A 24,483-nucleotide genomic window follows, 5' to 3' on the forward strand; every position below is an offset into this window, starting at 1 on the left:
GCAGAGGATTCTTTGGCAAATCAAGCCTTTTTAAACTGAATTTTGTTTGATTAAAAGTAAAAACTTTTCTAGTCTGTGATATGGACCAGTTGGGTTGTGTGTAGCAATCCAGGATTCTCCTGGAATCCATCCTGAGGGTGGATTTCTTTGAAAGTTGTGATTGCTGCATGATGTTCAAGCATATGGTTCAGAACAGTTTGCATGCAGTGATTTTATTTTATTTTTTTAATGGCTTTACTGTTGCTTATTTTCTCCTCATAGCTCCTTTATGATGATAAATTCTTTATTCAGAAATTGTCAGGAGAGCTCCAAATCCTCCCCTGCTGGTCCTTAAGGTCGTGACACCCCAGTGTTTAGGTCATAACCTCTATAACTGATCCCAAATGAGTTTTCCCCATGAATTAGAGAGTTTTCAGTGTCTGTATTTGCTGATTTAAAGCAGAAACCCATGTGGACCGTGGCTCCCCTTCCAAGGATAAAGAGGAAAATTCAGGATCTGTTTTTTTTCCATCTTTGAGTGCTGCAGGTGAAGATGTTTCTCCTGGGGCTTTCTGGTTGTGCCATGGGGACATTCCAGGGTGTGGCCTCCTGGATCTGGTGGTGGGATTGGTCTCGAGGAGGGTGTGGGGTGAAGAGAGAGAGGGAAGAAGAGAAGATTGCATTGATTCCTGAGTAGAAATTTGGGGTGACATCAAGAAGACTTAAAAGGGCAGTTTTGCCAAGTTTTCGGCAGTTTTGTTGGAATCTCAAACTTCACTGATTGAAGTAAGAAATCAAATTTAAAAATCTGATAAGATAACATTACTCAGAGGTTAAAATCAATGAGGGGGGGGGAAAATAAGGGCCCATCACACCTTCCATTAGCCCAGGTTGCTCCAAGCCCTGTCCAACCTGGCCTTGGACACTTCCAGGGATCCAGGGGCAACCACAACTTCTCTGGGAATTCCATCCAACGCTCCAACTAAACTCTGAGGCCAAAGTTAGAATTTCTTCCCTATAACTCATTTATAAATAATAGATCAGGAGATATTTCATATATTGCCCTGTGCCTGTATTAATGACTCTGTGGCAATATGATAACTAATAGACAGCTTTCCCTTTTCATAAGTCCAGGAGCAGCAAAAAAAGCTCTGAGGAATCTGAAAACTGGCAGAGTAATAAACCACAATATTTATGTGTTTTATTTTCTTGCAGTACATTGGTCTCTCCTGATCCCCAGGCGGGCACATTTACCAGAAAAAACACCACTAAACTTCATTACAAATAATGTAGCCTAAAACTTAGTTTACTAGTGCTTTTTTACCAGTTTTCTATAATTTTTTTTTTGTTGTTCAGAATTTCAACAGACAGGGATTTTAATGAAGAGAAGGGTTTCTCTATTTGTGAACTGGATTGAAAGAGATGTACCATCCCAAAAGAACTGGTCAAAGCCATCCAGAAGCCTTGAAATGAAAGAAAAATTACCTGAAATCCAAGTAAAATTTCAGTATAGAAAGGTAGAGAGCAGTTCCTTTAATTAAGGCCTTAAGGTGTGTGAAACACACCCTGAATTGGGTGGGTGGTCTTACAAGACCTCTCCTTCCTCCAGACTTTGTCTTCCTCATGATGTTCTGTCCTGCTTGGAACTATTTCAAGGATTTTGGGCCTTCTGAATAGTTTTGATTAAAGTTACATCAAACAATGTGCTGGTTATATCTTGTTTTTGGATGCTCTCTCCAGACTAAATGTTCTTTAGCTTGTTAAAAGTCTCCATCTATTGAAATCCTTGATGAGGAACATTAAACAATACTTCTGGAATTTAGTACAAGAGGTATTTTGCTGAGAGTTCTATCCTAAAAGTGCTAAAAATCTATAGTCTATAGATTCTAGAGCATCAGTTCCAGAGGGTGTAACAGTGTGTCAAAGGAGATGAGGAGAAAGAGAAGATGAAGGGAGGGGTCTTGGAGACGTCCAGCTCAAATGTGGGAGGTGTGTCAGGGGTATGGGAGGGATGGTTTTGGAAGTGGAGCTGCATCCAGCTGGAGTCCAGTCATCAGTGGTGTCCCCAGGGATCAGTGCTGGGCCCAGTCCTGTTTAATGTCTTAAGTGATGATCTGGAGGAGGGGATTGAGTCCACCCTCAGATGACACCAAGCTGGAGGGGAGTGTTGATGTGCTGGAAGGCAGGAGGGCTCTGCAGAGGGCCCTGGCCAGGCTGGATCCATGGGCTGATTGCAAGGGGCTGAGGTTCACTAAGGCCGAGGGCTGGGTCCTGCCCTTTGGCCACAAGAAGCCCCTGCAGCTGCAGGCTGGGCCAGAGGGGCTTGAAAAGGCCCTGAGGGTGCTGGTGAGAGCAGCTGGACATGAGCCCAGGGGGACAGGAGGCCAATGACACCTGGATTAGATCAGGAATAGTGTGTCCAGCAGGAGCAGGGCAGGGCTTGTGCCCCTGGGCTGGGCGCTGGGGAGGCCACCCCTGGAGTGCTGTGTCCAGCTCTGGGCCCTGAGCTCAGGAAGGCCCTGGAGGGGCTGGAGCAGGGGCAGAGAAGAGCAGCCAGGCTGGGGAAGGGACTGGAGCCCAAGTGCTGGGAGGAGAGGCTGAGGGAGCTGGGGGGGCTCAGCCTGGAGAGGAGGAGGCTCAGGGGAGACCTCCTCACTCTCTGCAACTCCCTGACAGGAGGGGGGAGCCGGGGGGGGGTCGGGCTCTGCTCCAGGGAACCAGCAGTAGGACAAGAGGGCACAACCTCAAGCTGGGCCAGGGCAGGGGCAGGTTGGACATCAGGAAGGAATGTTTTCCATGGAGAGTGCTCAGGCATTGGAATGGGCTGCCCAGGGAGGGGGTGGAGTCCCCGTCCCTGGAGGTGTTTAAGGACAGACTGGATGTGGCATCAGTGCCATGGGCTGGGTGACAGGGTGGGGTTGGGTCACAGGTGGGACCCGATGATCTCAGAGGTCTTTTCCAACCCGTTTGATTCTGTGATTTTTTAGCTTTTACCACCTCAATAACTTGTGCAATCCTTGTCTCCTTAGGACTTTATCCACCAGTGACGATGTGGAGGACAGGGAGACCGAGAAGGGCCGGCTGGAGGAGGCCTATGAGAAGTGTGACCGGGACCTGGACGAGCTGATCGTGCAGCACTACACCGAGCTCACCACGGCCATCCGCACCTACCAGAGCATCACCGAGCGCATCACCAGCTCCCGCAACAAGATCAAACAGGTGCAGCTCACCTGGGCCCTGCAGCACCTCCCCTGGGGCTGCTCTGGGGGAAAATCCCTGCAAGGCCTTCTTCCTGTAGTGTGTTGTTAGAAACTGCTGGTTTAACCTGTTGGTTCTCCCTCTGGTTTTCCAGCTTCTTGTCATCGCTCTGAACTGAGTTAAAACTGAATTGAGAAGGTGCTGTTAGCCACTGATCACCCACTGAATACCCACTGTTATCTATCAATTACCCACTAATTACCCACTGTTGCCCACTGATCACCCACTGAATATCCACTGCTACCCATTAATTACCCACTGTTACCCATTAATTACTCACTGTCCCTACTAATCACCCAACGAATACCCACTGTTACCCATTAATTGCCCACTAAATAGCCACTGTTACCCTCTAATTACTCACTGTTACCTACTAATCACCCAATGAATACCCACTGTTACCCACTAATCACCCACTAAATACCCACTGTTACCCACTAATTACCCACTAATTACCCACTGTTACCCATTACTGTCTGTTACCTACTAATCACCCAATGAATACCCACTGTTACCCATTAATTACCCACAAAATACCCACTGTTACCCATTAATTACCCACTGTTACCCACTAATCACCCACTGAATACCCACTGTTACCTACTGAACACCCACTGAATACCCCGTTACCCATTAATTACCCACTAAACACACACTAATACCCATTAATTACCCACTGTTACCCACTAATTACCCATTGAATACCCACTGCTACCCCTTAATCACCCACTGAATACCCACTGTTACCTACTAATAACCCCTTAAATACCCACTGGTACCCATTAATTACCCACTGTTATCCACTAATCACCCACTAAATACCTACTGTTAACCACTGAGCTCCCACCCAGGGTACTGTGTCTGGCTCTGGGGTCCCCAACACAAGAAAGACCTGTTGGAACAGAGTCCAGAGGAGGCCCCGGAGCTGCTCCAAGGGCTGGAACCCCTCTGCTCTGGAGCCAGGCTGAGAGAGCTGGGAATGTTCCCCTGGAGAAGAGAAGGCTCCAGGGAGAGCTGAGAGCCCCTTGCAGGGCCTAAAGGGGCTCCAGGAGAGCTGGAGAGGGACTGGGGACAAGGCCTGGAGGGACAGGCCACAGGGAATGGCTTCCCAGTGCCAGAGGGCAGGGATAGATGGGATATTGGGAAGGAATTGCTGTCTGGGAGGGTGGGGAGGGGCTGGAATGGATTTCCCAGAGAAGCTGTGGCTGCCCCTGGATCCCTGGAAGTGCCCAAGTCCAGGCTGGACAGGGTTTGGAGCAACCTGGGCTAGTGGCAGGTGTCCCTGCCCATGGCAAGGGGTGTCACTGGATGATCTTTAAGTTCCCTTCCAACCCAAACCATTCCATGATTCTAATCCTGAGCTGGGCCTGATTCCAAGTCCCTCTGGCCTGACTGGGCCATCCAGTGGCCCATCCAGTCCTAATTCCTGTGTCCCAGGCTGTGCCCAACCGGCCACGCGTTTTCTATGGGATCTGTTTGAGAGCCGCAGTCGTTAAAAAGCAGGCTGAGAGGTGGGAGTGAAGTGCAAAGCTTTGTAGTGCCCCTGTTCATTTTATTATCTGGGCATGTTTCTCTCAGGTGTTTGAAGTCCTGAGGGCTGCTGAGCTCACACCTTTCCATCTGATCTGCTCCTGGTTTGATCCGTTGGCCTCCAGCCACCTCCTGAGCAGTCTGGGGGATTCATCAGCTTCCTTTTCGCTCCCAGAATACGAATTTTGGTGCTATTTGCCAGCTCAGTTGTGTTGTGTGAATGCACATGAACTCCATGGCCCTGGATCTTCCTGCATTTTCAGTGCTCACCCTTCAGTGCTGTGCCAGTAAAAATAACTGTGGCACTCGTGCCTGGGGACTTGTTTGAGCTGCCCTCTCCCTGCAGCACCAGATTAGTTCTTTGCTCTCCTGTCTTGTACCTCCTCTGTAATTTGCTGCACCTAAACTTTGCAAATTAGGCACCAAATTTATTTTAAATTTTTTTTTTTCCTGGCTCAGTGGAAGTCCCAGCTTTTAAAACCAGCTTTAAGGAGCAGTAGACATTTACCCTGACCGACCCTTCTGGTTTTTGAAATTCATTTAGCATTTTCAAAGAAAATGAGACCGTTCTGATGCTTTCCAAGGGTAAGAGTTCACTGTGGGATTTATGGACCAAGCTCAGCACTCTGAAAGCAGAGATCAATTGTACTAAATTTGAAATCAGCTGTAGCCAGTGGCCTGTTTTCCCAGAGTGCAGGAAGCTTTGCAGAGGTCAAACCAAACAGAGAGTGGTGTGACCTTTTGGTCCCACCTTGAAGAATGACCGGGAGGGTGAAGGACCTTTTGATATTTAAGTTTTCTTATTAGTTTTGGTCAATATGTATTGGAGTGCTTTTGACCTGATCTCAGAGGAGGTCTGGTTTGTCATCAATCTGTGTTACACTCCCAGACTTGGCTTTGATGTTCCCCTCTGAAGGTGGATGATCATGTGGGTGCTTATTTGCATTAGGAATTGTGATGGATAGTCTGGATCCCTTGGAGTAACTGCCTTTTGTAGTTAATTCCTGGGTGAATTCCTGTTGGGAAAGGTGCAGTTTCCAGCATAGCTACAAGAGGTGTTGCCACCCTAAGACTGAATTATAAAGTAGAACCAATTTGGGCTGCCAAGGGGGAAGTTCCTTCTTAAAGGCTTGCTCTTCATTCCTTCCCCTGCTCCCAAATGTGAGTGTAGTTGATCATCTTCCTTGCAAGGGCAGGAATGGGAATGTCCTGTGAGATTCCTCCTGGCCCCAGGATTGTTTTGCTGACCTAATTTGGCTCCTGTCACTGCAGTCCATGATAATGGTGTGCCAGGTCAGTGAAACACTTTAAATTAATGGATTGAGCAGGGATTCAGTCTGAAATGAACTCAGTGTGTGCTTGGGTTTCTCTCTTGCTTTTATGACTCTCTTAGATGAGGTTTTCTGTTGGCTGAGGGTTTTCCCACATTACTCTTTCCAGAAGGACATTTTGGAGAGCAGGATTGAAATCTCAGTGTCTCCTGCCTCCAGACAGAGGTTGTTTAATGGAACTATTTTTACTTATAAGTGTCCATATTTTGATCCATCAGTGTGTTTTACATGTTGGGTTTTTTTTTTTTAAGCTTCCTTTCGGTGAACAAGGTAGGAGAATGTGCAGCTGAAGTGGGATTTGTGGAGAGCTTTAAAGGCTCATTATTTAAAAATAAATTGAAGGGCTTCTTCTGAGAGTCTCTCTTCATGTGTAATTCAGTGAGAGTTCAGCCTGAGAAAAGGTTGGACCCCAAGTATTCATAACTTATCACAAAAACAAGAGTGGTGTGAAGGCAATGTGTGAAGCTGTGCTGCTAATTGCTTCCACATTTTAATATGGATTGTTGATTTGCATTAAGCAGGAAAAGAGAGGTTACACTGACCTTACCAGAGGAGAACCTGAAAGCAGGGAATGCAGGCTGGGGGTGGGAACAGAAAGAGGGGAGAAGAAAAAACCTTAATGGGGTGAAATTATAGTAAAGACTTTGCCACTTAGAGAGGAGGCTCCAAACCAAAGTGAATGGCAAACACCAGAGGGTTTCTCCAGGTGATGTGATGGCCTTGATAAATAAAGGAAATATTGGATTGAACTCCCTCTTAAATGCTCTGATGAAACATTTTCTGTCTCTTTTCCAAAAAAAAACCCCAATTTGGTGCTGCCTAGAGTATCAGGGAAGTGGTTGTGCTTCCAACTAGTTTTGTGTTTCAAGGAGTGGCCACCAAAGCTGAAGAAAGCAGGAGATGTGCCAGAACATTTTAATGGGCAGTTGGGAAACGTTTGGAGCAGGAAAATTAGGAAAACGGGTTCCTGCCAGATGCCAAAATGCCAAACTGATTTTCTGGAAAGCTGCACGTCAGGTTTTTGGGTCCTGGTTAAGAAAGAGTGGGTGTTTGGTCACGTTGTGGCACTTCAGTTAAATTCTCACTTTGGTGAGAATCTCAAAATATTCCCTGATTTGAGATTATCTCATTTCAAAATATTCCCTGATTTTAGATTATCTCATTTCAAAATATTCCATGATTTTAGATCACTTCATTTCAAAATATTCCCTGATTTTAGATCCCCTCCTCTCCAAATATTCCCTGATTTGAGATTTTCTCATCTAACACGTGCTGTGAACTGAACTGGAATTTCGGGGTGTCTGTGCAGGAGCAGGAGTGGGACTTGATGGTCCTGGTGGGTCCCTTCCAGCTGAAAATATTCCCTGATTTTAGATCACCTCCTCTCCAAATATTCCCTGATTTTAGATTATCTCCTCTTAAAATATTCCCTGATTTTAGATCACCTCCTCTCCAAATATTCCCTTATTTTAGATCACCTCCTCTCCAAATATTCCCTGATTTTACATCACCTCCTCTCCAAATATTCCCTGATTTTAGATCACCTCCTCTCCAGATATTCCCTGATTTTACATCACCTCCTCTCCAAATATTCCCTGGAGGTGCAGAACTTGCAGTTCCCTTCAGCCAGAGGAGCAACCAGAGACTGAGGGGCCTGGCTTTGGCTACAGTCTCTCCGAGTTCCTACTGAAGTGAGTGTGGGAAAGGGCTGATCTCAGCTGCAAGGACATCCTGAATGTCCCCTTTGCCGTGTCGCTGCAGGTGAAGGAGAACCTGCTGTCCTGCAAGATGCTGCTGCACTGCAAGAGGGACGAGCTGCGCAAGCTGTGGATCGAGGGCATCGAGCACAAGCACGTCCTGAACCTGCTGGACGAGATCGAGAACATCAAGCAGGTCCCTCAGAAGCTGGAGCAGTGCATGGCCAGCAAGCGCTACCTCAACGCCACCGACATGCTGGTGAGATGGGGTCCTCAGGACCCAGGGAAAAGAGCTTCCCCCTCCCACCCCCCCTTTTTGGGGAAAGGAAAGAAAGGAGGGGGGAAAAAAAAAACAAACAAAGAATTGAGAACGACAGAATCAAAGAGGTTGATGCCTGATAGGAGCGGAGAAAAAAACTCCGGAGCAGTTAATTGGGGATGAGATGAGAAAAGGGTTTAATTCCATTATAGATGACACCAAGCTGGGGGGGAGTGTTGGTCAGATGGAAGAAAGGAGGGCTCTGCAGAGGGACCTGGATAGGTTGGAGAGTTGGGCTGATTCCAGCGGGATGAGGTTCCCCAAGGCCAAGGGCCGGGTCCTGCCCTTTGGCCACAAGAAGCCCCTGCAGCTGCAGGCTGGGCCAGAGGGGCTGGAGAGCAGCCAGGCAGGAAGGGAGCTGGGAGTGGGGATTGACAGGAAGCTGAACTTGAGCCAGAGTGTGCCCAGGTGGCCAAGAAGGCCAATGGATCCTGGCCTGGCTCAGGAACAGTGTGGCCAACAGGTCCAAGGAAGTGATTCTGCCCCTGGACTCAGCACTGGGGAGGCCACCCCTGGAGTGCTGTGTCCAGCTCTGGGCCCTGAGCTCAGGAAGGCCCTGGAGGGGCTGGAGCAGGGGCAGAGAAGAGCAGCCAGGCTGGGGAAGGGACTGGAGCCCAAGTGCTGGGAGGAGAGGCTGAGGGAGCTGGGGGGGCTCAGCCTGGAGAGGAGGAGGCTCAGGGGAGACCTCCTCACTCTCTGCAACTCCCTGCCAGGAGGGGGGAGCCGGGGGGGTCGGGCTCTGCTCCAGGGAACCAACAGTAGGACAAGAGGGCACGGCCTCAAGCTGGGCCAGGGGAGGTTTAGGTTGGATATCAGGAAGAATTTCTTTACACAGAGGGTAATCAGATATTGGAATGGGCTGCCCAGGGAAGTGGGGGATTCTCCATCCCTGGAGGTGTTTAAGGACAGACTGGATGTGGCATCAGTGCCATGGGCTGGGAACCATGGTGGGGTTGGATCAAGGGTTGGGCTGGATGATCTCGGAGGTCCCTTCCAACCCAGCTGATTCTGGGGTTCTATGAAGCCGCGTGTCAGCCGTGTCCAGGTGTTCCAATTTATAACAGTGCCTGTCCAATATCATATTATTGTGCAATATTTTGGGTGTATTTTTTTGTATATATATAATTTATAAAGATCCATACATAAAGATATGTGTGTGTGTGTGAGGTTGCTCATGGCTATGAGAGAGAGACAGTATAGACCTCGCTGATAAATAGATTCCTGCAGTGTATTGTGCTGTTTTGTGTTGTTTGTCTGGTTCTTTTTTGTTTCCAGGGCAGAGAATATTTTCCAGTAAATCAAATAATAATGATATAAAAAGCAGCTGTTAGTTCATGGGGTTTTTTGAATATCTCAAGGAGTGCAGAGAGAGCTCAAGTGGAACCCGAACACTATTTCAGCCTCTCATTGACACTTGCAATCCTCATTTGAGGACAAATGTACCTGTATAAAGCAACAATAATAAAGAAACAATAATTCCCTTGCATTTGGAGCCTTTTCCTGGCCAAAATTTCACCGTGGGCTCCCTGGCTTTTGCCATCTCCTGTTAACACAGCTCTGGGAGGCTCTGATGTTGTAATCACTGCCTGGCTGCAGGATCATTCCTTTCCCCTTGGATATGAGATGGATATTATGTAAAATCACTGCTGAGCTGTCAGGGAGGGAGGCAGAGTGTCCTTTGGTTTCACTCCTCAAGGTAAACACATGCTTGGGAAAAGCCCAGAGTGATCCAACAAGGAGTTTTTATCCCTCTGTTGGAATCAGAGCCCTCATTAATGCTGTCCCTGGATCCTTGTTGGAATTAGACCTTTGCCAGCTCCATTTTAGGTGGATGCAAACACTGTCAGGGCATCATTTCTGCTCGCTGCATCCCACTCCTGCAGCCTGCTCTTTGTATTCCACTCACATTAATTGAAGTAATTTTGCCACTGAAGCGTGTTTCGAACCCCCCTGCATTTAAATTGAAATTTTAATTCCCTTATTGTTTGGAAAAGGAGGCTGGAGATGGCTTGTTACAGGTTTCATTATCACTCAGAACTCTCCAGCTGCTGGTTCTAATGTGCAGTGACTGAGTAATGCGGGGAAGGATTGTTAATAAAAGAGTGGCAGCTTCTCCCAGTCGTGCAAACACAATGCAGAGGTAGTTTGTGACAGCTTACATTTGTGTGAAGTTCAAAATTTGAAGTGACAGCTCTTTTTTCTTTCTGGTTCTGCGGGCACCCAGAGCAGCACAGCTTCAAATATCAGCTGTTCACGTTCTGTGCTCCTCCAGCATCCTGAGAACAGAGCAGAGCCAGTGTAGGATCAGCTTTGCTGTCCTATAATTGCAGCCTCACAGGTTGTCTAAAAAGAACCTAATTCCAGCATCCTTGGAGCTGGGAAGCTTTGGAGAAATTAGGGTTGTCTGGAAGAGATAAAACTCCTGTTGGAGATGGAATGTGTTTCAGTTATTTTAGATTTCTTTCTGTGGGTTTTTCATGGTGTGAGTTGATACTGAGGTGAGTTTTCCTGAGGTGGATCTTTCACAGACTCAATCCCTGATGGAAATGTTCATTTTCATGTGGCAGTTGGGAGCACAGGCACCCATTTGTGTGTGTTTTCTGCTTAATATAAAACATAAAAAGGGGCTCAGGGGGGACCTTCTCACTCTTTCCAACTCAGCTGGTGGAGCCAGGGAGGGGTCAGGCTCTGCTCCCAGGGGAACAAGGGACAGGAGGAGAGGAAACGGCCTCAGGCTGTGCCAGGGGAGGTTTAAATTGGATATTAGGGAAAATTTCCTCATGGAAAGGGCTGTCCAGCCCTGGCACAGCTGCCCAGGGCAGGGATGGAGTCCTCATCAATGGAGGGATTTAAAATCCATATGGATGTGGCACTTGGGGACATGGGTCAGTGGTGGCCTTGGCAGTGCTGGGGAATGGCTGGGCTTGATCTTAGAGGGCTTATCCAAAGGGAGAACTTAATATTTGCCATTTGTTTATGCAGCCTAAGAGATAAAATGCTAAAAGCAGTTGAAGAAACATTGTTGAATCAAGTAATTAAAGGTCATATCATAATAGGATTAAATAAAAACTCCTCAGGCTACTTTCTTTGCATGTCCTGACTTTTATGTGTCCAGCTTTGCAATTTTAATGAACTCATACCACTTTCTCAAAATATATCAAGTTCTTTTTTTTAAAAAAAAAAATCTTTTAATTCTGATAGACCATGAAACACTTACTCTGAACTTGATTTATTAGTCCAGGGATTGTGTCAGGTGAGAAAACACCATGAAACTGCAGAAATCAATCCATAGGATAGGAGGGAGGATAACTCCTGTTGCCAGTTGGGAATTTTTTTATTTTGTTTTGTTAAGACAACAAGAAGGAAAATAAAAGTGGAAAAAAAGGAAGGATGGAGCCCTCTGACCTGTGTTCACTTAACTTCACACATCCTTGTGTTCCAGAGTGAAGAACTCAGTGTTTTACTTTAACCTGAGTGTCTTTGTCCCAGGAAACACAAAGCTGAAGTGACAGTCATTCATTTCTCCAGGGAATGCTCCAACATTCCTTCCCTTTTTTCCACGTTAAGGACTTAACATTTCAGTTTCCTGATGTCAGGAAAACAATAATACACGTCTCCTGCTCTGCTTTCTGATGTGGATACCAGCAGCAGGATGGTTTTTGGAGCTGCAGCAGGATTTTTTTGGGGGGCTGAGCACTTTCTCTCTGTACCAGTTGGATTTTCTGGAGTGGAGCTGGTGCCTGATATTTGCTGTTGGATTCAGTTAAACCCTCTTGGCTCAACCTGCAGCTGGGCAGGAGGGGAGGTGGCTCTGCAGGAAAATGAGGGCATTTTCCATCCTCACCACTGGCATCCTTAGGAGGAATTAAATGTGTTTTCTCTCAGCTCCATTGGGTTAAGTTTTGAAGAGTGTTGCTTCGTCCCAAAATCTCACCTTTCTGTTGGGAGCAAACCAAGCTGGAGATGCTGCCAGAGCATTTTACAGAAAAATGACCTATTTTTTTAACTGCAGGACTTCCCAACCCAACCTGGTGACTTAGTGGGTGACAACGTGGGCAGCAATCAGAGGTGTTTGGATAAGTGGAAATGCTGTGCAGAAATCAGGGAATCATGGAATGGCTCGGGTTGGGAGGGACCTGAAAGATCATCCAGTTCCACCCAGGCCAAGTTGGAGGGGTGTTGGAGCAACCTGGGCTAGTGGAAGGTGTCCCTGCCCAGGGCAAGGGGTGGAACTGGATGATCTTTAAGGTCCCTTCCAACCCAAACCATTCCATGAGTCCATGTCCCCCTCCATAACGGTGATCCCCAACATTCCATGCACTCCATGTCCTCTGGGAGGACATTTGGAGTCATTGATGTCCTCCTGGAAAACTGTGGCTGTTTGTAGCCCTGGGCATTGTTGACTTTTCATTTTTATTACTTGACTGGAGCTGCTACCTGTGGCTTTCCTCAGGATACTCCCAGGAGAGGCTTTCAATTAAAAGTCCCGTGTAGTGAGCAGGCATTTTACACCCACAAGTGGCCTGGAATCACGAAATAAATAAAAATAGCAATGCAGTTCCTGGCCTGCATTTTATTTACTCTCTGCCTTTCAGCTGGAACAAGGAAAATCAATAAAACCAGCCTTTCATTTTGTTTCTGCGTTCCTTTGTCGCAGCCCTGGGATTCAGGTGCTGCCCTGGAAGAGTATATAAAATATAAATATATTTTGGAATATATAAATATAAATATATATTTATATATTTATATATAAATATAAATTTTGGAATTAATGCTGAAAAGGGGGAATATAAGAGACTTTTGGTTTGGGGTTGTAAAGAAACGCCTTTAATGGCAAATTTAAATTTTGGCTCCGCTTGAAATTCTCTTTTTTTTTTTTTTTTTCCCCCCTGAATTACACAAATAATGGATTTTGTGTAATGGTTCTTGGCTTAAAGTCTTTTCCTGGTGAATGTGTCCTGTCACCCCTGACCTTACTGTTTCCAAAGAAGCCTTTTGAGAAGTGGCATCTCAAGGGTTGTATCTCCTTTCTCGTTACCTGCTGTGAGATGTGCCTGTGTTGTGTTAATTATTAATGATTGGCCAACCTGGTGATGTGTCAGGTGAGGGGCAGGTGAGGTGGAGGCAGCTCAGGTTTTGGGATGTTGGTGGAGGGGCAGCTCTGATCCCTGATCCCTGTGCCAGGACCCAGGGAAGGGCTGGAGCTGTGCCAGGGCAGGGTCAGCTTGGATTTTAGGGAAAGGTTCTTCCCCCAGAGGGTGGTTGGGCACTGCCCAGGCCCCCCAGGGCAGTGGGCACAGCCCCAAGGCTGCCAGAGCTCCAGGAAGGTTTGGACAACACCCTCAGGAACAGGATGGGATTGTTGGGGTGTCTGTGCAGGGCCAGGAGCTGGACTGGATGATCCTGGTGGGTCCCTCCAACTCAGGACATTCCATGATTCCAATTACATACTTCCAAGTTCTTTACAAAAATTGATTCTGTGTGTTCTTAGAAGATATTTCACCTCCTTCCTGTATCTTTTTTCTTTCTTTCAGTTCTGCTTTGATTATTTTTTTAATAAACCTCCCAGACTAGTTTTAAACACATTAAACGTGGAGGGTTTTTTTTTTTTCCCTTTGAAACATCCTATCATTTTTTTTTTCCCCCAACCTCGGTGTACTTATCAATAAGTTGATCTCATTCTTTTTATCCTGTAATTTGCATTATCTGAGCAGCCTGTTCATTAAGCTGTTGCTGCCTAATGCTCCTCATTTGCATTGCCACGTGCTTGACCCCAGCTCCTCGTTAATGCACCAACAAGCAGAGAGATCTCTCCAGAGCATTCTGGGGGGGGAGCTCTTGGCTCTGCTCATCACAACCACTCATTTAAAAGCTGATGAAAGTTTATTAAACAAGAAAACACACCCTAATGAAGCTGGAGCAGGGTTTGAATCCAGCAGATGCTTTTCCAGTAATCGCTGGTCTTTCCAGGAATTCTTTTTTTTTAAATCCTGGATTGTAAAACGTGATTTTTTTTGTCCCTGGTAAAAATATAGCAGCGAAGAGAAATCATTGCAGAAGGGTTATGGGACAGCATAAAATAATCTGGATCAATCTGACTGATTTATTTTTTGAAAAGGCAGCTTTAAAGCCGGCGAACGGTGTGTGAAAAGGTGCAATAAATTCAGGTTTTTAGGAAAGCATTCGTAACATTTGGGATGAATTTAACACGAGTTTTCCACTGCAGTAAACTGATTTATGCCTGGTGACGTTGGCAGAGTGCTACCAGGTAATTCTGAAAACAGTTTGGTCGAAGAAACATTTCCTGGCAGAGCTGGGGGAGAACTTAAAGCTCCTGAATGAAGATGTGTGGCCCCTGTGCCTGGTTGGGAAGGAGGCAGAGCTTGTCTGACACCACAGTTTAATAGAAATCTTCAGTGAATTTATGAATTCTGTAATAAAATCTGGTAAATTAGTAGTTGAATTGGGTAGCTTTGCCCCGAGAAGCTGTGGCTGCCCCATCCCTGGAAGTGTCCAAGGCCAAGTTGGAGCAACCTGGGATCGTGGAAGGTGTTGGGATTGGAAGTGGATGAAGGTCCCTTCCAGCCCAAACCATTCTGGGAGTCTGTAACTGATAGAAAGCAGTCAAAGGTGCCTTTGGCAGCAGAGAGTTGGGACACAGAGAGTGCCAAGATTTGAAGTGTCATTGGAAGGCAGAAAGAGAATAAATTCGGGAAACTGCAGGTTTGCATTAGGGCAAATCCTGATGTTTTAATTTAATGCATTAGGACCTCCTTGTTCCAGGCATCATTCACATAAAGAGAGATGAGTTTGAAAAATAGACTTTCCTTAATGGCAGTTGCAACCGAGTGAAGATGAATTCAATCAAGAGGCAAATGAAAGTATGGAAATGAAAAGTGGAAGGAAAAAAAAAAAAATCTGTGCTGCCAACAGATATCCTGCCTTTCCCACTTCAGGGAAGTCATTTGACCACACTGGTGTAGAAATTTGCTTGTGTTTTGTGTTCAAGTCCAAGTGAGGAGTTGGATAATCCTTGTTTTTAGCCCCCTCTGTTCCTGTGTTTGGTTCCAGCATTTTCTTGCTGGGCAGACAGTGATGAATTACAGCGAGCAAAGGAGGGAGGAGATGATTGATGGCTGACAGGGCTGAGGCAAATTCCAAGGAATGAAATTTATGGAGCTGGAGGGAAAGGACAGCGAGCGAGGAACAGAATTTGATAAATATTTAAAAGTTTTTTGGAGGGAAAACAGCGGGTTTGGTCATTGCCATTGAAACACTTGAGAAAATAAAGGACATTTGTGCTTTGTGTGAAGCTGAAAAGTAACCCCTTTACCTAGGTCCTGTATGAATGTTTTCCTTGTCCTTCCCCCATCAGATCAGTTTGTGTGGAATGTTTGTGTCAGGATGAGCTGTTTTCCTGCGACCTGAGCACTTTTTTATGTGTGTGTGTAGCTCAGAATCCTTCAAACTGATCTTCCAAACCTCTCCCCCTCTCAGCCTCAATCATCTGTATCAGTCCCCTCTTTTTTGTGCATCACTTGGTCAGCAAATCCTTTTGTCTGAGGAAGGGGAGTGAGCTCAGCTCTTTCCAAAATATTGCAAGGGAATCATCTTCTTTTATAGCTCTTTGTTTGCTTTTTGCTTTGTTAATTCTTACAGGGCCGTTTAAAGGTGAACAAAACCAGGAGCAGTTTCTTCCATCACATAATATAATATAATTAATATAAAATAATATCCAGAGTGTTAATCAACACAGAGCTGTTCACCATCAGCTCCTCATTAATCCTGTGCTCCTTTTCTCCTTTTTCCTGTTTTTATGAGGAAGGGAGGCAGTGACAGTCAGGAATAGCTGTCATGGATCTGTGTGCACTTCCCATTGTCCATGGTTTTAGCTAAAAGCTCCCTGCTTTAGGATCATCTGCATATTCTTTAAGTTCAGGGTCATCTTTATTAATTGACATTCACTGATTTGTCTTTGTACCAACTGTGGCAGTTGGGTAACAGGCAATTCCCAATCTTTGGATTTTTTAAGTGGATGTTACGTGCAAGTTTTCATGTGTCCCATGTGTCAGATGTCCCACCTTCAAAGGCCATGAATTTTCAGCTTCATCTTGATTCACCTTTGCAACCAAAATACTGGAACAAATTCCCAGATGAAACACATAATTGATAAATTAATTGATAAAAATCACGTCAAGCTTGTAATTAAAAGGTCTAAATGCAGTGTAAAGCAGGTTTAATCAGTTACTCATTAAGTGTTACCAGCAAAGGAGGCTCAAAGTGCTCAACAGGCTTCTGATTTTTGGGAGTTGGCCCCTTCCAGAAGGATCATGAGTGACTGGAACATCTGGGAAAAGCTGGGAGTGCTGGGACTACTCAGCCTGGAGAAGGGAAGGGTCCAGAGGGATCTTCTCAATGCCTGTAAATACATGAAGGGAGGGTGGAGAAGATCAGAGCCAGGCTCTGGTGGTGCCCAAGGATGGCACCAGAGGCCTTGGGCACAAACTGAACCCTGGGAGGTTCCCTGTGTCCATCCAACCCCACTTCAGCTGCCCAGGGAGGTTGAGGTGTCTCCATCCTTGGAGATGTTCCAAAGCCATCTGGCCACGGCCCTGTGAGGCTCTGGGTGGCCCTGCCTGAGGGGGTTGGACCTGAGGACCTCCAGAGGTCCCTGCCAACCTCACCCATTCTGTGATTTCCTCCATTGCCCGCAGAAAATGTGGGAATTTTTCAGGCACAACAGCCTTGAGTTTGGGGAACTTAAATTTATTAAGCAGCTTAATTTATTGCTGCTTAACTGAAACTTCTGGTGAGTGCTTTGGGTTCTGAGGCAGGAGAAGAAAAGAGAACACAGTCAAAACACGTTTTCTCACTCTTCCCCAGGTGCAATTTTAAGTCCAACACCTTCACTTCCCTTTCCTTTTCTTGGCTTGTTTTTTTTTCCATGGCTTTGGCTCAATCTGTCACAGTTTTCTCTGCCAAGACAGGGGGTGGCACAGAAATTTGGTGTCACCTGGGAGGGTTTCTTGCTGCTCTTCTGCTTCTTCCCTCTCTCTTCTGCAGCACCTGGGTTCATCAAGTGGTTTGGGAACCTGGAATGGAAGGAACCTGAAAGATGATCCCATGGGCAGGGACACCTTCCACTAGCCCAGGTTGCTCCAACCCAACCTTGGACACTTCCAGGCATCCAGAGGCAGCCACAGCTTCTCTTGGAAACCTGGGCCAGGGCCTCACCACCCTCCCAGGGAAGAGAGAGCCCATCATTTCATAGAATCATAGAATCAGCTGGGTTGGAAGGGACCTCTGAGATCATCAAGTCCAACCCTTGATCCAACCCCGCCGTGGTTCCCAGCCCATGGCACTGATGCCACATCCAGTCTGTCCTTAAACACCTCCAGGGATGGAGAATCCCCCACTTCCCTGGGCAGCCCATTCCAATGGCTGAGCACCCTCTATGGAAAGAATTTCTTCCTGATGTCCAATCTAAACCTCCCCTGGCACAGCTTAAAACTGAGCCCTCTTGTCCTACTGCTGGTTCCCTGGAGCAGAGCCCAACCCCCCCGGCTCCCCCCTCCTGGCAGGGAGTTGCAGAGAGTGAGGAGGTCTCCCCTGAGCCTCCTCCTCTCCAGGCTGAGCCCCCCCAGCTCCCTCAGCCTCTCCTCCCAGCACTTGGGCTCCAGTCCCTTCCCCAGCCTGGCTGCTCTTCTCTGCCCCTGCTCCAGCCCCTCCAGGGCCTTCCTGAGCTCAGGGCCCAGAGCTGGACACAGCACTCCAGGGGTGGCCTCCCCAGTGCTGAGTCCAGGGGAAGAATCACTTCCTTGGACCTGTTGGCCACACTGTTCCTGAGCCAGGCCAGGATCCATTGGCCTTCTTGGCCACCTGGGCACACTCTGGCTCAAGTTCAGCTTCCTGTCAATCCCAGCTTCCAGCTCCCTTCCTGCCTGGCTGCTCTCCAGCCCCTCTGGCCCAGCCTGCAGCTGCAGGGGCTTCTTGTGGCCAAAAAGGAGGGTGTTCTGCCCTTTTGGCTGGTGCAAAGTCCCAGCAGCTGGAGTGTGAGGACCCTCCTGTTCCTCAGGCGGAGTTTTCAGGCAGGTCCTTCTCTCAGGCACCTCAGGTGCAAAAGGAGTTCAGTGAACTGCTTGTTTAGATCTGGCTACACTTATTTAAGTCATTTTATCGTTGTTTTCCTTTCCTGTACCTCGTGAAAACGAGTCCCTTGGAAAAGCAGGAGATCAATTCTCCTTTTAAATGTCAGCAGTGTCTTTATTCACCGGTGAGGCAGCCGGGACCTTCTGGGTTGCTGCTGTTTATTTACTCTTTTATTCCCGGCCTTCAGCTTTTTCCCTTTTGTCATACTGTGTTTGTGTTCAACGTGACTTTTTTTCCTTGCAGTTGTGACCCCTCCCGTTGTTTTCTTTAAACCTTTCTCTGTTGTTTGTTCACGTTTTCATATCTGTTGTCTGAACTCAGAATAAGCTGCTTTTCCCAGGCAGAAAGGGTTTGGGTTTTTAGTCTGAACGACCCATTCTTTGGGAAGAAATTCCTCTCTCTGAGGGTGGGGAGGCCCTGGCACAGGTTGCCCAGAGAAGCTGTGGCTGCCCCAGCCCTGGAAGTGTCAGGTTGGAGCAACTTGGGATAGTGGGAGGTGTTGGGACTGGAGCTGGATGATCTTTAAGGTCCCTTCCACCCAAAACCATTCTGTGATTTCACAATTTTACGATTATTCCAGGTTTTTTTCCTCCCTGAAAAACCATCTAGTTGAGGATTTTCATTTTATCTGTGCTCGCTTCCAGACCTGGGGAGGTTTAGAGAAAACCTTTCAGGAGAATAAATAGATCTAACTGCAAACAGATTGAAAAAACTTTTTGACTTTTTGAAAGCAAGAATCTCGACAAATACCTTGTTAGCGCTTAGATTGTGGTTTGTTGTAAAAGGCTAAATTAAACCCTTCCAAATTGGATGTTATGCTAAGCAAATGTTTAGCTACATTTTCTTTTTGAGGCAATTAAGCCCTGCTCTAAACTGCCTGTGACCTTTAAACAAGCTGCCTAATGGTGCTGCTGCCACAGTTATTTGCTATAAACTGGCAATTTTTAGCTTATACAAAGCAGAGCTCTTTTTTCAGGCTCATTTCGTTGCTCCTTATTCCTCCAAAAGGTCTCTGCCTATTGGAGGTAATAATAAATAGATATAAGATAAGTAGATTTGGACATCAGAAATGACTGTTAGATTATCTAAGCCAAATTCTGTGGTAATCCAGGCCAATATCTGAATTATTATTTGCCTGAATTACAGTTGTTGTGTTTTTATGAGCAGCTTTCAATAGGAGAGCCAGATTTCTGAATTAAAGAAGGTGGTGGGGATTACCTGTAGTTTCTTTGGGTGGTGTTTGCTTATTTTAATCAGCTTTTTAAAGAAGAAAAACCAAGATATTTGTTTTGATTCACTTCCCAGGCTGTTTTCTCTTGCTGTAGCTCCTCTCTGCACCCCAATCCCTGCCAAAGTTATGTGGGGAGCCCCCTTACCTGTAATTATCCTTGTGTCCAGGTACTCCAACTTCAGAAAATAGATAAAAATCACTTTTTTTTCCATTTAACTGGGCTGTGTGTGTGGAAGAAAGAGGCTTAAAGGACCCTCAGGTGCTTTTTCTGGACCCTTGGAACGACTTGTGGTTCTCCTGTACATCTAATTTTCAGGTTCTCTGGTAGAGGCTGCTTTTCCATTATCAGGGGCTAACTGAGGGGGGATAACTCTTCCCCTCTCTGTCCAATTCCATTTATTAGTCCTTTTGTGGGCAGGAACAGCCCCCAGTGGGGAATGGGAGTGTTAAAAACCAGGGAACTACGTGGGAAGGGTGGTTTGAGCTCGGAGAGAGGGGGGGGAAGGAAGGGGGGGAAAGCTAATTAAATGTGGTACCATTGCATGTTTAGAGCATCTTTAAAATGTGATACCACTGAATGTTTAGAGAATCTTTAAAATGTGATGCCACTGCATGTTTTAGAGCATCTTTAATCCTCATTATCCACCACACAGCGAGGACGAGGAGCCAAAGGCAGGGGGGTGTTAATTGTACCCTCAGTTCTCTGTGTGTGTGGAGGGACAGGGAAAACAGGATTCAGTTCCCTCACTGACTTGGAGCCAAACTCCTCCAGAAGTGCCCAAACCAGAGGTGACCATCACCAGGTCCTGCCTGGACAGAGGGAGAAAATCCTTCTGGATGGGAGGGATGAAACCCCAGGAGATCAGGAGACACCGGGTGTCTCCAGATGTTCCGCCCCTGAGCCGATGGGGAAGTCGGACCTGCTTGGAAGCAGAATGAGAAACTTCCAGGGGTCCCTTCCAAGCTGGGGCAGCCTAGTGACTGTGTGTGGGGGGTGACAGTGCCTTTGGAATTGGGAAATTTTGGGCACATCCCTACCTGCTGCCAAAGGAAAAAGAGGAAAACTGGAGCTTCCACTTCTGCTGGAGGTTTCCGAGCTGGGTCCGCTGAGCTGCTCCATCCAGGTGTGCTCTGGGATTTGGGTGGCCTCTCCTTTTGGGAGAGGGAAATTGGGGTTTTTGCTTCATCTGTGGTGTGGGTGGGTTCCTGATGTGTCCTGGCCCAGCTTCCCTGGCTGTTCCCAGATGGATACTGGGAAGGAAGAGGGTGGACGATGCTTTGTGTCCAGTGATGGGAACCCCAGAAGTGCTGGTTGGTGTGGTGGGGAGAAGCCTGATGAATTAATTAACACTGGGACACTAATTCCTGCTCCAGACCGAGCTCCATCCTACAGGCTGTGCTCTTTCCTCATCCAGGCAGAGAAGGGAATTCACAGGGAGGGATTTTCTGACAAAAATTTTTCAGGAGTGAGGAAAAAGTGCAGCTTCCTCTTAGCAACCTCTCCTAATTTAAAGAGCCTGGCTGTCCCAAGGCTATTCCAGGGTTATTCCTGACCTGCAGGCAAGCAGTGGAATTCACTGGTGATAGATGTTCTTGGAGTAGAGATAATATTTACTGGTACTGAGGGACCAGCCCCTGGCTGGGCTCTGCTCACTGTTATCTCCTGCCTTTTAATTTTTAATGTTTAACTGACAGGTTTGTTATGAACCTAAATCCTCCAGTGCAAGCAAACCTCTTGTTTCACCACCAGCATCTTCCCTTAGTAGGGGGAATGGGTTTTTAAACTTTATTTTCAACCTCTGCATGCCCTAACCTCTTGTTTCACCACCAGCATCTTCCCTTTTTGGGGGAATGGGTTTTTAAACTTTATTTTCAACCTCTGCACGCCCAAACCTCTTGTTTTACCACCAGCATCTTCCCTTAGTAGGGAAGGGGTTTTTAAACTTTATTTTCAACCTCAGCATGCCCAACATGCTGTTCCTGGTTTCTTACAACATCACCACTGAGGGTTTTGGAAGCAGCAGAGGGAGGCTTGGCTTTTATTTATTTATTAGTAGCTGTGGAAGTGAAATAGAAAACCAGGAGGGATGTGAAGTTGTTGCTTTTATACACTGATTTATCAGTCCTGGTGGAATATTTGGGTTCTGTCCATGTTTGTTTTTAGGATATCAATGAAAATTAGGTTCCTTGCTCTGCTGCCCACAGGATGTCAGCTGGTCACTGCTTAAGATATTCAACTGTAGTTATATCCAGAACACCTGTGCAGCCTGAAAGATTTGGGTTCCTAAATTTTTCCAGCTGCCTCATGATATCACTTTCGGAAAATAAAATTTAAGCTGTTTTTCTCCCCGTTTATAGAGTAGGGAATAATGATTTGTTGACACTGCTGTAATGAAAAGAGTAACAGCAATCCAACATCAGTGCCAGTATCTTGTTTTGACAGTTTTCTACTTGATAATCCTCCTGTTTTGGGATAAATTGTGCCTTGATATTTATTATAATGTTTTTATTTTGAATAATATAATATTTTTATTATAATATCATTTTATCATATAATATATGCATATATTATGTATAAATATATAAAGATATAAATATACACATTTATATATATTTATTGAAATATATATTTATATATTTATATACTATTTTTATAAATATATATTAATATAAATGCATAATAGTTGTAAATATATCAATATATATTTATATATAAATATATAAAATATATAAAATAGAATAATATGTAAATAATAAATAATATTAATAGTATATAATATGATATATAATTATAATATAATAATATAATATTATATTATATATTATATATCCTATAGCATGATATATAATTATAATACAATAAAATAATATAATATAATATTATGTATAATATATATTATAATATATAACAATATAACATAACAATATAATAGAATAATGAATATACAAAGAATATATAAAATATGTAAACACATATTTATAAAAATATGAAATTTATTATATTTTTATTATAATATTATTTTATAGTATATATGTACTATATAATATACTATGTTATATTGTATATTATATTAGTATAATTTTTGTAATTTATTATAATATTTATAATTTATTATAAATTATTATAAGATTATAATATATAAATAAAATATTATCGTATTATAAATAAAATATTATAAATAAAATATTATAATATTATAATTTATTATATTAATTATACCAGTTAATTATTATATTAATGAACTGTGTTCTCACTAACTCATTTTACACACGTGCTCCAAATATTTGAAGACTGCACCTTAGATGTGAGTTTTTTGGGAATTGGACCCTTCCACATGTTGAACTTCGTTTAGGAACAGAACTAAAGAACTATTACTTCAAGGTTTTCTGCTTTACAAAGGTTTTAGGGATAAAATCATCCTGGTATTCAGACACCCCACTGCCCAAAGTGCTGAGGGATGAATGATATTTAAAGGAGATTTAAGACAGGACTGACCTTTCAAAGTTGTCCCGTGTTTTCCCGGCAGGTGTCGGCCGTGGATTCCTTGGAAGGTCCCCTCCTGCAGGTGGAAGGGCTGAGTGACCTGAGGCTGGAGCTGCACAGCAAGAAGATGAACCTGCACCTGGTGCTGATCGATGAGCTGCACCGGCACCTCTACATCAAATCCACCAACCGCGTGGGCCAGCGCGGCAAGGACAGGGGCAGGATCGGGTGCGTCCGGGCTGGGGGGGGGACAGCACAACAGTCCTCCTGCCCTGGGGAAAATGAGGCACTTGGGCACTGCCTACCATTGGTTTTCAACTCTGGGTAGTAAAAAACCCCAAATCTGAAGTTCTGGAGCTGATGAGAATCTCCTGTCACACCTCCTGGATGGGGAATAGAGCGGGAGGTGCCCCTCCTGACGAATGGAAGTCCTGTCCTTTCGGTACCTTTGGTGTCATAGAATCACAGAATCCCAGAATCAGCCGGGTTGGAAGGGACCTCCGAGATCATCCAGTCCAACCCTTGATCCAACCCCGCCGTGGTTCCCAGCCCATGGCACTGATGCCACATCCAGTCTGTCCTTAAACACCTCCAGGGATGGAGAATCCCCCACTTCCCTGGGCAGCCCATTCCAATGGCTGAGCACCCTCTCTGCAAAGAAATTCTTCCTGATATCCAACCTAAACCTCCCCTGGCACAGCTGAAGACCGAGCCCTCTTGTCTTGCTGATGGTTGCCTGGGAAAAGAGCCCAACCTCCCCCCCCCGGCTCCCCCCTCCTGGCAGGGAGTTGCAGAGAGTGAGGAGGTCTCCCCTGAGCCTCCTCCTCTCCAGGCTGAGCCCCCCCAGCTCCCTCAGCCTCTCCTCCCAGCACTTGGGCTCCAGTCCCTTCCCCAGCCTGGCTGCTCTTCTCTGCCCCTGCTCCAGCCCCTCCAGGGCCTTCCTGAGCTCAGGGCCCAGAGCTGGACACAGCACTCCAGGGGTGGCCTCCCCAGCGCCCAGCCCAGGGGCAGAATCACTTCCTTGGACCTGTTGGCCACACTGTTCCTGAGCCAGGCCAGGATCCATTTGCCTTCTTGGCCACCTGGACACACTCTGGCTCATGTTCAGCTTCCTGTCTTCCTGGCTGGTTTTTTTTAGTTGCCAGTGTAACACAAACCTTAAATGTGCTCTGAAAAGAATCCTATTGACACTTGGCACATCTATGGAGATTGGCTGCCCCATCCCTGGAAGTGTCCAAGGCCAGGCTGGATGGGGCTTGGAGCATCCTGGGATAGTGGAAGTTGTCCCTGCCCATGGCAAGAGGTTGGAATGAAATGAACTTTATGGTCCCTTCCAACCCAAACCAGTGTGTGATGAGGATTTAAATGAAGGTTCTGGGGTACAAACAAGGCTGGTTGTCAGGTGGGTTTGGGGGGCAGCAGGTCTGGGAGGGAAGAGGACAACATTTCCCCTGTCCTAAGTAGGAACTTGGCAGAGTGCCATCAACTTACACCCCATCCTTTCA

At 45.9% G+C, this 24,483-nt stretch overlaps 1 protein-coding gene across 1 annotated transcript in view; it reads left to right on the top strand.

Annotated features, from left to right (window-relative positions):
• Positions 1-24,483, top strand: part of LOC127462930 (exocyst complex component 4-like) — a 95,565-nt gene that overhangs the window by 14,346 nt on the left and 56,736 nt on the right. The window contains exons 2-4 of the mRNA XM_051771861.1: positions 3,009-3,198; positions 7,860-8,054; positions 23,022-23,206. Coding sequence (XP_051627821.1) covers positions 3,009-3,198; positions 7,860-8,054; positions 23,022-23,206 — 570 coding nt within the window. The remainder of the gene's footprint in view (positions 1-3,008; positions 3,199-7,859; positions 8,055-23,021; positions 23,207-24,483) is intronic.

The sequence above is a fragment of the Manacus candei genome, unplaced genomic scaffold (assembly GCF_025592945.1).
Source record: "Manacus candei isolate 608988 ecotype Guabito, Panama unplaced genomic scaffold, ASM2559294v1 h1tg000146l, whole genome shotgun sequence".
In the NCBI taxonomy this organism is placed as follows: domain Eukaryota; kingdom Metazoa; phylum Chordata; class Aves; order Passeriformes; family Pipridae; genus Manacus; species Manacus candei.